Genomic DNA, 14,067 nt, shown 5'->3' with positions numbered 1-14,067 from the left:
TCTAATAGTGATTGTGAGTAGTTGCAGTTTACGTTTTAGGATGTGCATATTTTCATAACACATTAACATTTGAGTCTGAAACATTAACTACTAAACTACCAATGTATTTCGGAAATTGTTTTGTAGCCAGTGGCAGAGTGGCAATCGGAAGACACGGGATTTGGGAGAGGCAAGAGACAGTTTTGCCCACTGTTGACATTGTATTTTGCCATGAAGTATCAAAATTCATAAATGTTGAATCTGATATTTTCTATTACTGATATTCTGTTACTAGACCCATGAGCGCTCTTTATTATAACAAAACTGTACTGCACTTATTCATCTGTATTAAATATTATTGGCCTGTACAATGTGATGTCATCTGAATCCCAGCAATTGGACGATGGGATTTAGACAAAAAAAACATGTTTTTGCTGTTTTCTAGTTGTACACTTTGTGCTATAACAGTGCTTCTTGTTTCATACTTGAGACATGCTTTCCTGCTGTGTTTGGCTACGTCATTAACCAGTGGCTTTTCAAATGCGGTGCGTACTATATAACTTCTGTTTGTAATCTCTTCTAACAAGTATTTTTTGCACAGGGACCTAAACCGCTCTGACTCGGACTCCTCCTTGTCCTTATCCCAAGTGGGTGACCGGCTGGCGGCTTATAGTTCCAAAGGCCACATCCTGAAGCCCACCTCGCTGCACTACGGCCTTTCCCGACACGCCGACGACACGGTCTCTCTCCATGGCCTCACCCCGAACGGAGGCGGCCGCGTCTCAGACATGGGCCACGGGGAACCGCTCTCTGACAGCCCTCTCCTCATGAAGAAGGTTTATGGAGTGGAGAGCTCCAACAGCGCTGGGGACATCCACACTTACATGTCTGAGTCTTCCCGTTCCCTCAGCCCCAACTCCACCGAACCCGACACCCCCTCCCCCATGGGGCAAGTGGGGGTTATGTTGGGGTCAAAGGGCAGCACCCGTATCCCTCAGCTCTCCTCCAAGAAGAGCCCGGTGGAGGAAGATAGCTGCTCCACGGGAGACGATACAGATTCTACCGCCAGTCGCAAGAAACACACCTTCAAAATCTTCAAGAAGCAGAAGAAATAGGGCTCAATAAACTTTTGGTTAGGGTTAGGGTCATGTGGTTTTGGGTCCGGTGCATAGAGTGTATAAAAAAATACAGTCTGTGGTCTTCAGTCTTCTAATATACAGTCTATGGTCTGGTGATGGCACTTTGGTTCCTTTGTATATTTGTAGGATTGGTACCTACCAGGTGGACTGGCTTTTCCTGGTCATTGTAGAATATGGGCTTTGGTAGTATGTATATTGGATTGTAAAGTATTATTTATTGAGTGCGAAATCAGTGCCGCTCAAACTGGTGTGTCCCTGTGGACCTTTACCACTTTGCATGTCCCCTCTTTGGTTTGTCCCATCTTTGAATGCCTGTTTTCTTGGTTCTTGTTAATCTGCTTAGATTACACTTGTTACTTTGGCCACAGGCCAAGATGAAATGACTTTCCTTTATTATGCTGATTTGGCTAAATTATGGTAATTTAAAGATGACAAAGTCATTGTGAAAAAACAAAACACCACCAAATACATTTTGGTCATTCGCTCAATATTTGGCCGTCAGTTCAGATGCACTGTAAATGTACTATGCTGTTACATGGTGGAGCAATACAGACATGATTAGTTTTAATCCGTTTTGATACAGATATACCTTGTGAAGATGGTAAAGTTTATAAGAAATAAATCACTTTTATTTCCTTGTACTCCTAACTGAGCACACAGTATTAGTAGTTATTAGTAGCTGTCCAGGGCAAATCTTTTGTACGTCCATGTGAACATTTGTTTTTCTACAAATGGTTCCCAGCAAATCAATTATGTCAGTGAGAGGTTCTGTTGGAAAGGGCTGTGGATGAAGTTCTTTGCATAAATGTATGCTTCAGTTCTATCTTTTCAGGTAGAACCTAACCTCAACTTCCTTTTTGGACAAAGACCAGTCATGTGCCAAAGGCCTTGTTCACAGAGGCCCCAGTTATGTGTGTGTGTGTGTAGCCCCTTTGCTGCAATGTGTCTCTTGTCCCTCCGTTTCACCTGTCCCTCCGCGGCCCCTGTACGTCCCTTTATTGATCCGAGCACTAGCTTCATCCAAGTGCTCTGTTTATGAATGTGGTCTCTGGGTGAACACAGAAAATATGCAACAGTGGAAGTGTCAAATGTTTTGTGTACAAGTTTTTCCCTCATATTTGCTAGATCTAATTAGATTTCTTAACCTGTATTGTCACCCCCAAAACCAAAGTTTTACTACAACTTTTATGGCTCGTGTTTTTTAGTCCCAGTTAAATACTGGGATTCAGTATAAAGCATAAACACAAAGAACCACTTTTGTGTACTGAAAAGGGCTTGTTTCAAGTGTTCTTTTGTTAATGTATTTGTTACTTCAGATGGAATTCGACGCAGGTGTCGCAGTACTGCTTTAAATGCCAGGTTTACACTGCTGAAACCGTGCTGAAACTTGAAACAAACTAAAACACATTTTATTCCTCCAAATTTTCCTTAGTTACCTAAAACCATTATCTGTCAAATCTAAAGTAAAGGCCACGTGCTCTGGTAAGCCAAATCAGAATGTTCAATGTTACACTAATGGATTGCAGAAAAACTGTTTTTACAAACTAGTTTGTACATTAGTTGCACGAGCGCTGTAAATATGGATGCGTCTGTAGAATGCACTGTTGTGTTGACGCATGTCATCTGCTATAATGCCACATACTATTTATACTCCACAGACAAGAAAACACTTCTGATGAGAGTCCTTTAGAATGATCTAAGCAGAACGCGTGCGCGCTTCCTGCTGTCTTTTTAACAAAGTCTACTTTATGATTATTACAGACAGTATATTTGTACTTTTGCATCTTCTGTGATGGCCGAGACTTATGGCACTCTTGCATGAAAGCAATAAACTATTTTAAACTATCCACTTGGTGATTGTCTGGGTTCATTTCTTCACACAGGAGCCTGAAGTGGTTTTGGGAATTGTGTTACAGAAAGTATTTCATTCATCCTTTCGTTTTATCACAGGTGATGGGTTTGAAACCCATCACTATTCTCTGTGGTAAAGTAGGTTGACCATCACTGTCAGAAGAGAACAACACTGTATGGAATGTATAGATAAGGGACTACTACAAAAACTCCCAGAATACCTCATCTGTATGTTAAATATTGATACTTTAACATTTAATTCCAGATCAGACTGTATAAGTCTAAGGACTAAAACTGTGGCAGGAAAGATGTTTTGCTTTTCCTTTAAGTGTATTTCTTTTTAGTGAAGCAAAATAGGATACGTTGGTGACACAACCCCAATTTAATAATCTGGTAACAAACTTTTATACACATACCTGCTCCTATTTTTAATGTTTATATGTTTGATTGACTTTATTTATTTTGGGGTTTGTTTTTTGGGGTTTTTTTGTTTTATTTTTTGTTATTTTTTATTAATTAATTTAATTTTTTCTGTTTGTATTGTATTTTAAACAGGGCATCCTTGAAAAATTGAGCCCAAGTGCTCTCATTGGGCTCCCCTGTATTAAATAAAGGTGCTGGCACTCCTGTCTCCTGACCTCACTGCAGTGTTGACATAAGCTCAGGTGGAGCAGGATGCACTCCAGGAGATGAGACGTGCACTGAACACTCATTATACTCACAATGCAGTAACAGTATGGAGACTGCTACACTGTACATACGTGTATGTCTACTTGTTCTCTGTGTCCAGGTAGGTCTTGTCTATTTTAAAGATGTATGCCTAGTGTCATTTGGACCCTTGGTCATGCACAGTAGTTCATGCTAGGTAGGTGTAAATTTTGTTTGTAGTGTACAGATTTTAAGATATCACTAACACTGAGAGACATGCAACATCAGCACAGTTCTGAGCCTCTTTCCTGCGCCAAATACTAAGAATATCTCTCAATCCCCAGAGCAGAAAAAGAGTAGGCCTATAGCAGGGCAAACATGGATCAACTCTCTCTTGCTCCTCTGTTGTTAAAGCTGGACTATGTAACTTTTCTGATGGAGAGTTTGACACTTGTTTGTCTCCATGGGTAATTTTACAAGTGTATCTTAAAGTTAATGTTCCACAATATGGCATAAAACCTCCATAATTTTTGTATTAACACATCTGATTTAATACTTGCAAGATGTATATCAGTTTAGTGCCATAGTTTGGAACAAGTATTTTATTACAAATGGTTCAGGCTTAGTAACAACTTAATTAATACTTCGTTGCAAGAGTACTTGGCTTTACACTGGCTTTACATGCACACAAAAATCGTATCATTGTCTGATTTCTGGAGTTAACTGAGTATTGAAATGTGAAAACAGTTATGTCGGATGTGAGTTTATAGATCTCATTTCTTTCTGGTGCAGATTTTACAAGGAAAACTGCAAAAAGACCAGACTAATTATCAAATATTTAGTGACCATGTAAGACACAGAGACATATTAAGCTGTTTCGTATCTTTTCGTACTTTTTTGTATCGAACTATAAAAAAGTAGTTATCATTTTAAAGTTTGTCCATTATAAAACACAATATTGATCTAAAACGACTTTATAATAGAAATGGGACCATTAACTCCATGTTCAAAACTCCAGAAATGAGAAGATCCACCTTTCCTTAATGGCTTTTCACAGTAGCAAGCAACAGAATTTCATTTATTAAGATGTAGTCTTTATTTTGCATAATATGTCCCCTTTAAATGCTGTTTTATCCAGATGTTATGTGCAGAGAACAGAGTGTCTCTCCTAAACCCACCAGAAGAAGCTGTTCCAGACCAACATTTAAAAGTCCTGTACTCCTGTGAGCAACCAGCCTGGGTCCACCTCCACTGCATCGTATCTTTCGACTCTGGCTCAGTTTTGACCATTGAGCTCAGAAATTGGAGCTGTGAGCCAGGGCACCCCAGAATCCGCTCCCTTACCCTGGTCCTTCCTGATTGGCTGGTGTACCGGCCAGATGGGACAGTGAGGTTCTCCCAGTGGGTGCTCGTCTGCCTCCTGCGGGTGTCCCTCATAGTCATGGGGGAGGGCAGTTTGGTGGTGCAAGACGTGGCATCGCTGGAGCCAAAGCCCTTATACAGACGTCCACTGAAACAACACAAACTGTGCTTTGGCTGGAGAGCAGAGATGCAAATGTTAGCTCATCCGTTGGAAAAAATGGTGTGTCCGATGGAGGAAGGTAAGGAATAAGATGCAGCAATATGATTTTTTTTAAATAATGAGTGTAGCAGATTTTGTGCAAGGTGTTTAACTTGGGGCCCACTAGAAAAACGCAACACTTCAAATTAGCTTGAGACAATACTAGCACTGTTCTAGTCAATCCATAGATGCGTCATAGCTGTGTCTTTGTCCTTCAGAGACGGTCACTCTGCTGTCCTCAATCTTTGCCTCCACTGGGGAACACTTCGGCATCACTAAGACACTGCAGCCCTTCAACAATGAACTCCTGGAGCATCTCAGACTTAAGAAAATCTCATTCGCCAGGTATGAGCAGATGGGATAAGGCTGATCTCTTGGGTTGTAGTCGATTAAAGAAAGTCTCAGTCGACTTAAGGCATGTCCTGTTGATCGATTGGTCGACTAAAAAGAGGGTGACGCAAAACCTTTCAGAATTATTATATATGTGATCCAAAATGCAATCACAAGACTACAACAAAACAACTTGTACAGAAAAAAGTACAAAGAAACAGTGTATTCATATAAAGACAGTTTAAACTTGCCCTTTTAGGTTTCAGTTTAAGTTTAATCGGCCTTTTTATATATAAATAAATACCAGACAATACCAAATCTTCAGCATCGACCGATTACTTGACTACAGCCCTACTGATCTCACTCTGTTTCATTTCATTTCCTTATTTACATTCTTCTATAGATGTGCGTTTTCCTTGTGGCTCTTGGTGACTGAACCATGCAACCAGCCGAGTCTGTGTGGCGTGCTCCATCGCATCGATCGACAGGGAAGCTACGTCACTCCTGCGCTTTTTCTCACTCCCTCAGGTAAAAACTCAACTCAGGCTCTGATGTTTGAACTCTCTCATTTCGCTTGGCTGTTGCTTTGTCTGGAATGTCCTGCAGTATGGCATTATGACCTTTTTGACCTGTAACTTGGCCTAGTGGTATCACCTGCTTGTCTCCATTCAGGTACATGTTAATAGCATAGTCTACATAATATCTGGGGACTCTGCACCAGAAAAGTTACATAGTGCACCTTTAATTTGATGCTGGTGTGTGTCCAGGTCAGCTGCATGTCCAGGTGAGTGGAGAGGCTCAGTTGTCCAGTGCTTTCCTCTGCTCCTTTAGAGTCCCCATGAGAGAGTGGTGTCACATCACAGTGGAGCTACATGGAACTATGGTCAGCCCCTTTTGGATGTTTTCAATAATTTTTGCTTCTATCATAGTGCAGCATTTTCGTGTTTGAGATGTTTGCCACGCTAACTCTTGGACTCAGATGTGATACAGTTTATTTCCACAATGTCCCAGGTGGATGTGTCCATGGTGTGTTTGGAGAAGGACCAGAAAAGAGTCCACTCTGCTCAGCATTTGTGAGTCTCACTACAACTAGGCCTGTGCAATATATTGTTGAAGTAAATATAGATGATAAACAATAATATTGGAACCAAAACATAAAGCTGCATTATCCCCCCAAAAAGTTTTCTCAATGTACAGTATTGTTAAAAAAATGTGAACTGCAATAAATAACAGAAACTAACTTACCGGTAAGTAGTTTGTTTGTGTCAACACTTTACAACTCAGATCTAATTGTAGTACAGAAAAATAACCAAACTCTTCCCACTATTACAAAGAAAAAGTACCTGCTATAAATATTGACCCCAAAAATTATTGTTCCATCTAACATATATTGAACAGTACATCGATATAGTAATTATCGTGACTCGTAATTTGAAAGAGTGACTTTCAAAGTGAGCGATTTATATGGTGTTATATGGTGTTTCCTCAAATGCTATATCTATATATGCTGTATTTACTTTACAGATTTAGTCATAACCTGGTGATGGACGACACTGAAGGCTACTTTGTGATTGGAGGAGGCAAGTTCATCCGCTCAGTGGTGGGTTTCTTTGGACCAGTGGTGATTTATCGCAACAGGATCCCTGAACATGTCCAGGTACTGCGGGTTGATACTGTGGGTACTCTAGTGGTGAATGTCTGTCTGTCTGCCTGCTTTAACCTAAGTGTATCTCTCTCGCAGACTGCAGAAGAACTTCCACACAGTATCCGGGCACTGAATTTGAGCAGTTGGCTGCAGAAGTGTGATGACTTTCACCACCACATGAGCCTGACAATCAAAGAATATGTACATAAGAGGACTCACACAGGTAATGTGTGCATCTGTGGCCTGTAGGTGGAGCTGGTGAGTTGAGCACTGATGTGAAGACAGATTTTTATTTATTTTTTTCTCCAGAGAGCTGTTTGGATGCCTATAACCTGTACATGAAGACTCACAGACAGGCTGGAGGTCCACAGTGTGAGGACTGGGTGGTTGTCCCTGCAAACAGAAAGTATGCTGCAAAGGTGGCGAGGTTCTTAGTCTCTAAAAGAGGTAGGTCAGGTCAGATTTATGCACAGACAATGAACTTTTCAAAGAGCTGTCCACAAACACAGAGCAGACTTGTACATAGTATTGTATCTGTGCTCTGCTCTTGTTCCAGGAGGCAGAGTGAGTGTGAAAGCTGTGGGCCGAGCTCTGTTCCGCTTGTCTTTGCAGAAGCTGGGTGTCTCTCTGTCGCCCTCTTCTGTCCGGACAGTGTTGCCTTGGCTGCAGCAGGCTGGCTGTCTACATGAGCCCACTGCACTGCACTTGTCTGCTGCACTCTATTCCGCTGGACTGGGGGTTCAGCAAAGCTCGGACAAGGTGAAAGACATGATCAGACAAATGAGGTCATTGTGTTTATGATCGCCCTAGTTTATGTTTCTTTACATTCTGAGCGCATGTGTTGCAGTCCTGGCTCCTGTCCCTGCTCTCAGCTCAGGGGGACCACAGATTGTCTCTCCTGCGGTTGGGCTTCTTACATCTCCATGGTCTTTCCGGACTGCCCACAGACCCAGATCTGGCCTATGCCTACTACGCCAACATCGGCCAGCAGACTGTGACTGACCGTCTCTGCCCCTCAGCTCAGCAGGTCACAACACCATTCAAATGAGGACCAGCAGAGTGTTCTTAGCTAACCCTATGCCATATGTCTACATGCACAGTTTATATCAGGGTGCCCAAACGCTTTTCAGTGATGGCTCAAAAATAATATGTACAGTATTAGCCAAGTGCCATTATGTTTTCATCTAAAATGGATTGTATTTATACCTGTTTTTAGGGGGATAAAGTGGTATGGGTTCCATTTCATTTCATGTTTTTTTCAATGCAACGTGTAATCAAAATATACTTCTCACACTTTGATAGTATTAAAACTCAAAGAAGAGAGATTTATTTCTGTGTACCAAGATGAGTTTATTTGTTATTCTCTGCAAACTTGCTGTTTCAGGCAACTGTTGAGGTAGTTCACCTGACTGACGAGGAAACACTGGAGCAGCAGACCAGTGAAGACCACCACATCTTCCAGTGGCTCAAGTTCCTGGCTCAAAAGGGAGAGGCGCAGGCTGAGGTGGCGCATGCACACAAACAAGCATACTTCACAAATACTAGAACACATCTAGGGAATCAACAGCAGTTATCAAGACATTTTAAAAGGGTAAATTTCTGTATGAGGTTTAGAAACACTTATGACTAAATAATTGCGGTAAATTCAATAAGGTATCATTTACACTATAAAAAATACTAGTCAAAACATTCTTGTGACTTTAAAATGACTACGCATATGCTGCAGTGCCTAAATAATTAATGCTATCATCTGAGTGCAGATCTTTATGCAAGGAGTGGAGTTAAAACGTCTATTTGTGGAAAAGACAGACTTTGGTTTTCCATTCTTTCCGCAACTGCAACATAAAGATAGCAGAAAATGTGCTGTCTACTGCTAAGTGTTTTATCCAAGGACACAAGGGCGGTGTGTGTAAAGGTCAAACTACCACCTCCAGATGAGTAAATATGAGTTTGTATTATTTAGCAAATGATGGGGCAGATGCTGTTCTGGGGTCAGCAGGGCGTGGCCAGTGACCTTCACAAGGCTGCGAGGCACTATCAGAGAGGAGCCGAGCTGCATGAGGACCCTGTGTCTATGTACGACTATGGCATAGTACTGCTGCAGGTTGGTACTCAACTGCATTGATTATGATCGAAAATTGGGCACATTAAATGCTTTATTTGTTGAACTTAAGGTCAATAGTAATGAAACAACAAAAAAACATACATTTTAGACCATAAAAAGAAAAGTCTGAGGCACTCGACTACACAACTAACCAATTAAAATGATAAAACAAACGGGACTTGCCTACATATTTTGGCCCATCATGTAATTATTAATAACATTTTCATAGGGCCAAGGAGTTGAAAAGGACATTCCCAAAGCGCTCGTTTATCTCAAGAAAGCAATGGACAGGGTAATTCGAGCCAGTACAGTTTAAGCCGTAATTTGTCTAGTGATTCCGCTCTAATACCTTCTTTATAATTTCCCCAGGGTTCAGTTCCTGCCCTGAGTGCTCTGGGATGGTACTACGAGCGCTATGAGAAGAACTACGTGAAGGCAGTGGAACTGTGGGAGCGCGCGGACCTCCTGGAAAGTCCTGATGCTGCCATGAACCTGGGAGCCATGTACTTACAGGGAAACTACCCAAACAAACCACCCAACGAGGTCGCATACTTCACATTTTCACTAGAGAAAAATAATCAATAGCAAAAATGTGTGCATTGGTTATTCAGATAGGGTTTCTAGTTAAGCAGACAATGTGCATGGGTGACAGTGGCTCAGTTGGTAGAGCTTTTATGCATTGATCTGAAGGTTGGCTGTTGATGATTCCAGCTCCCACAAATAAATGCTGTCGTGTCCTTGGAGAAGACACTTAACCCCCCTCACCAGTGTCTGTGTACACTGGTGTATGAATGTGTCAGTGGTTCCTTGATGTAAAGTGCTTTAGATGCCTTGAATGTGGACAACCGCTACATAAAAATGTGACCGCTTACATGCAAAAGACCCCATATCCACTCAGGAGCCCCAAAAGATGAAAATTTATCCTGATTATAAATTATTAGCTACTATTATTAGCTGTAAATTCTAATATAATAATGCATTTAAATATCATACTTCACTTTTTAAAACTTTTTAAACTTAAGCTTCCATCACAATAAGGCAAATTGAATCAAATTGAAAGCATTTTCCTCATAAAGCTAGAAACAGCATTACATTAAATTGTATGTACAGCAATAGTTGGTAGGCATCATGAACAAAGTCCATGGATGGGACATTTGTGACATTTGAAAAAAATGCATATAATTTAAATTCTAGTTTCTAGTTTGGATGTTAATTACAGTGTCATTTTTATTTATTGATTCCTCCTACAGTTTTTAGCATACCAGTACTTCCTTAAGTCAGCCAATAGAGGACACATCAAAGCAGCCAATCAGGTGGCAGAAATCTGGACCACGGGGCTACCTGGATATGTGGACAGGAAACCACTTGACGCTGTGAGGTGAGCCTGTAACATTATAGTAACATCATAAGTCCAAAGTTCTTTTAATTGTACACATAAAAGCACAGCATTCATCCCACTGTGAAGATTGTCCAAATGGGCCGCTGAGCACAATGGGTACCTGGGCAGTGTGTTACGGAGAGGACTTGACTCGTACTTGAAGAATGACATGTAAGGAATGTTGTAGAAGGTATTCAAAATACTGTGTTTCATCATATGCACTAATGTTCTTCTCCATCAGGCTTCGTTCTCTATTGTTCTACCTCATGGCTGCTGAATCCGGTTTTGCAGACGCTCAGTTTAATGTGGCATATTTATGTGAACAGAATACAGTAAGTTTACATTGAACATTAAATGACTATGTTAATCAGACAACACCAGAGCTTGTATAAGTATTAGGATTTTTTTATGTTAACAGGGACAGTTTCTACATCCTGCTTTCACTTCATCTTGCATGTGGAAATACTATAATCTCACCATCCACAGTGTGACTCCACACACTTATGGTACGTCATTTTAACAGCATGTGGAACAAGTAACACTTGAGACACTGGAAAGATCTTGATCAATAAAGATAATCAGGGCCAGTCCTGGCCCTCAGGGTGCTGTAATCAGAGTCTTTGGGGCCCTCGCCCCTTCAGTTCCGCATAACCAGGTTCAACTAGTGGTGATTCACATTCAAAATGAAGACAACATTGTTATCACCTCGACCAGTTGTATTTGTATTTATATCACCAACATCAGACTGAAAAATCCCAGAAGCTCACAACACCTGTAGCCACAAGGACAGTATACACACATTTAAACGGGGTGTGGGGTCCTCCCTCAGAATATTTTATAAATCCAGGCATTCTTTCCTAGTATCCAGTGTATTTTAATACCACAATCTTGTAAGCCCTTGTTATCCGTTCATTTTCTTCTGCTTATCCGGGGCCGACTTGCTGGGGCTGCAGTCTAAGCCCCCAGCATGTCCTGAGCCCTTGTTTCAACAATGTCAAAATGTGGGAACAAAGTCCCAGCAGCCAAAAGCAGGATGTGATACGTCCTGACATTATCAGCATTGTTTATCTGTTAAGAGGAGCAGTAACCTGCGGCAGCCTTAACCTTTACATAGATGATGGCTTAGATCACAAAAGGAAAAACATACATGGCCAATTTAATAAAATGAGTGACCATGCTGAGATATGAACATCCATTACGCATAATATAAAGGTCCAACGTCCCTGTTTTATCCGCCATTATCCCTATGCATAACAGGTTATAATGAGATAGAGTCAGAAGTTCACCTGGGAAGAGCTTGGAGATAAACAACAGAATACAAAGCCAGATGATTGCTGTTGCTGCATTGTATCTAAATGTGCCTGGTTATGTTTCGTTTCAGCCTTGATAAAGCTGGGTGATATGCTGTACCAGGGTCATGGAGGCAGACAGAAGGATGTGGATACTGCCGCTCACATGTACACAACAGCAGCTCTGAGGAGGCAGCCACAGGTCAGCGCTTGACCTGTCTGCACCCCTCACATACTCACCTTTGACCTCTGACTTGTGCATATTCCAGGGTCTCTACAACCTTGGATGCCTGGTGGAAGAGGGATATACGCTGCCATTGTCCATACTCATTGATCTGGGCCTCTCCGCGCTGTACCAGTCAAACCAGAGTGTGATCCTGAAGACTTTATATCAAAAGTGTGTGGAGTGGTTACACGCATTTACTGATTTGGGAAACAAAACAGCACAGTTATACCTCTGTCTTTCAGATGCAGGGATTCGGATGATGCAGATTCCTTCTTGCCCTGCAGTCTCACCCTCCTCGGTGTCTACCTCCAGGAGCTACATGAGGACTACAGTGCTTCTATAAAGGTAAGGTAACTGTTAAACTTTTATATGAAGATATTTCTAATTGTGGTGGAAATTTTAAAAGTGATGGAACGAAATAATTGATCATTTTATGTGACATTACATTGACCCATTATGTTAACAGTGTACTGCATTTGTACATTTTTAGACCTTTTTAGATTCGACTCTTCTGTTTAATGTTCTTATAGTTGTATTGATGTTGGTTTAATTTTGTTAATGCTTTGTAAAATGACCTTTGGTGTTAGAAAGGTGCTTATGAATAAAATGTAAAAATTCAAATTTATTAATTATCTCAGCTATTTCCCTGTAGCCCAGCACAGTTTAGCGCATATTTCTAACATAATATGATATTGGGCAGGATGAAGCCCTTTCACAGAGGTGTTTGGTGTGGGTATGCTGGTTTTGGGCCCTTTATCCTTAATTGCAGTTTTAATCCTTGTGTTTGCCCACAGTACTGGAGTGTGTTGGTAGCGACCCTGGCCCCAACGTTCTATCTGCTCCTGAGCAGATATGGGCAGAGAGGCAGGAGTCCCAGCACAGGACTACGACCAGTGCCACAGCCAGGACGTGGTGAAGTCTGAGATCAAGAACAAGCATGGACCTAAATATGTACTGTATTTACAATGATGGAAAGTAGTAAAAGCCAAAAGTAAAATCTGTCAACTGGACAAAAAATTGTAGGAGTGAAGAGTGTTTGGTGCTCATCCAAGCCGTTTCTTCAGTTCTGGTCAGATTACTGGTGGACACTGCCTTATATCTATTTCAAAAAGATGAGCTAACTACACTGAAACTGGAAACAGCTATTGTTTACAGTTTCTGTATGTAGGCTAGGCCTATTGAGCTACAATGAGTGTGCACTGTGCCTGAGTCATAATTAGCATATTTATTCACCCTTAATGGGTATTTCCACACCTATTGGCATCCTGGCTAGCTCTATTGTTCTCTTTGTTTGCTTTGGGTCTGAGGATGGAGTTATATATGGGGGAGAGGTGATGCCTACGGCCCCCATTTCCGTTCAAGGAAGGAGTGTCTTCCCTAACAAAAATTGCTTCTTCAACTCCCCTCTCAAACCATTTCTTTTTTCTGGCTAAGATCTGTACCTCACTATCTTCAAAGGAGGGGTTAGTGGCTTTGAGATGGAGATGTACAATGGACTGGGGTCCAGAGGAACTCTCATGACAGTTTTGATACATTCTCTTATGCAGTGGTTGTTTAGTTTCTCCAGTGTATCTCTCCCTGCACTCTTCACTACACTAAATGGAGTAGACTACATTGCTTTGTTTCTGTCTTTGTAGGTTTTGAAATAGACTTTTTTGGCTCTCTTAGATCTGCTGAAGGCCCATTTTGGATATGTACAAGCCGAGGAGGCTTCTACACATGTTGTTCGTCCTACTTTTTCCCTCTGTGTTTGTGGGAACCACTTGACCCCTGTGCTGTAGTGTACGGATAACTCTGAGTGTGTGCTGTAGTGGCTTAAATGAGCTGCGAAATGTCTTCACTCCTATAACTTTTTTGTCCAGTTGACAGATTTCAGACCTGGATGACTAAGGAACAATGATGGAAAGTTATATTTTT

General features: G+C 41.3%; 2 protein-coding genes across 6 annotated transcripts in view; both read left to right on the top strand.

Annotated features, from left to right (window-relative positions):
• The window catches only part of stim1a (stromal interaction molecule 1a), a 31,127-nt gene extending 28,160 nt beyond the window's left edge, over positions 1 to 2,967 (top strand). For all 5 annotated transcript variants that reach the window (XM_055225885.1, XM_055225886.1, XM_033976692.2 and 2 more), the window contains one exon: positions 581 to 2,967. In XM_055225885.1, the coding sequence (XP_055081860.1) occupies positions 581 to 1,094 (514 nt within the window). In that variant the 3' untranslated portion in view covers positions 1,095 to 2,967. The remainder of the gene's footprint in view (positions 1 to 580) is intronic.
• A 703-nt stretch (positions 2,968 to 3,670) lies between these two features.
• LOC117380638 (protein sel-1 homolog 3) lies at positions 3,671 to 13,127 on the top strand. The gene is made up of 23 exons (XM_033977472.2): positions 3,671 to 3,759; positions 4,756 to 5,218; positions 5,397 to 5,523; positions 5,912 to 6,036; positions 6,276 to 6,391; positions 6,520 to 6,581; positions 7,033 to 7,165; positions 7,250 to 7,376; positions 7,463 to 7,600; positions 7,710 to 7,912; positions 8,001 to 8,180; positions 8,538 to 8,657; positions 9,117 to 9,257; positions 9,487 to 9,549; positions 9,627 to 9,800; positions 10,508 to 10,635; positions 10,723 to 10,806; positions 10,877 to 10,967; positions 11,054 to 11,141; positions 12,017 to 12,126; positions 12,194 to 12,321; positions 12,393 to 12,495; positions 12,945 to 13,127. The coding sequence occupies exons 1-23, from the start codon at positions 3,706 to 3,708 to the stop codon at positions 13,071 to 13,073; spliced, it is 3,087 nt and encodes a 1,028-aa protein (XP_033833363.2). The 5' UTR covers positions 3,671 to 3,705; the 3' UTR covers positions 13,074 to 13,127.
• The last annotated feature ends 940 nt before the right edge of the window (positions 13,128 to 14,067 follow it).

The sequence above is a fragment of the Periophthalmus magnuspinnatus genome, chromosome 13 (assembly GCF_009829125.3).
Source record: "Periophthalmus magnuspinnatus isolate fPerMag1 chromosome 13, fPerMag1.2.pri, whole genome shotgun sequence".
Lineage (NCBI taxonomy): Eukaryota > Metazoa > Chordata > Actinopteri > Gobiiformes > Gobiidae > Periophthalmus > Periophthalmus magnuspinnatus.
Note: the sequence above shows the minus strand (reverse complement) of the source record. Positions and strands in the feature narration are given on the sequence as shown.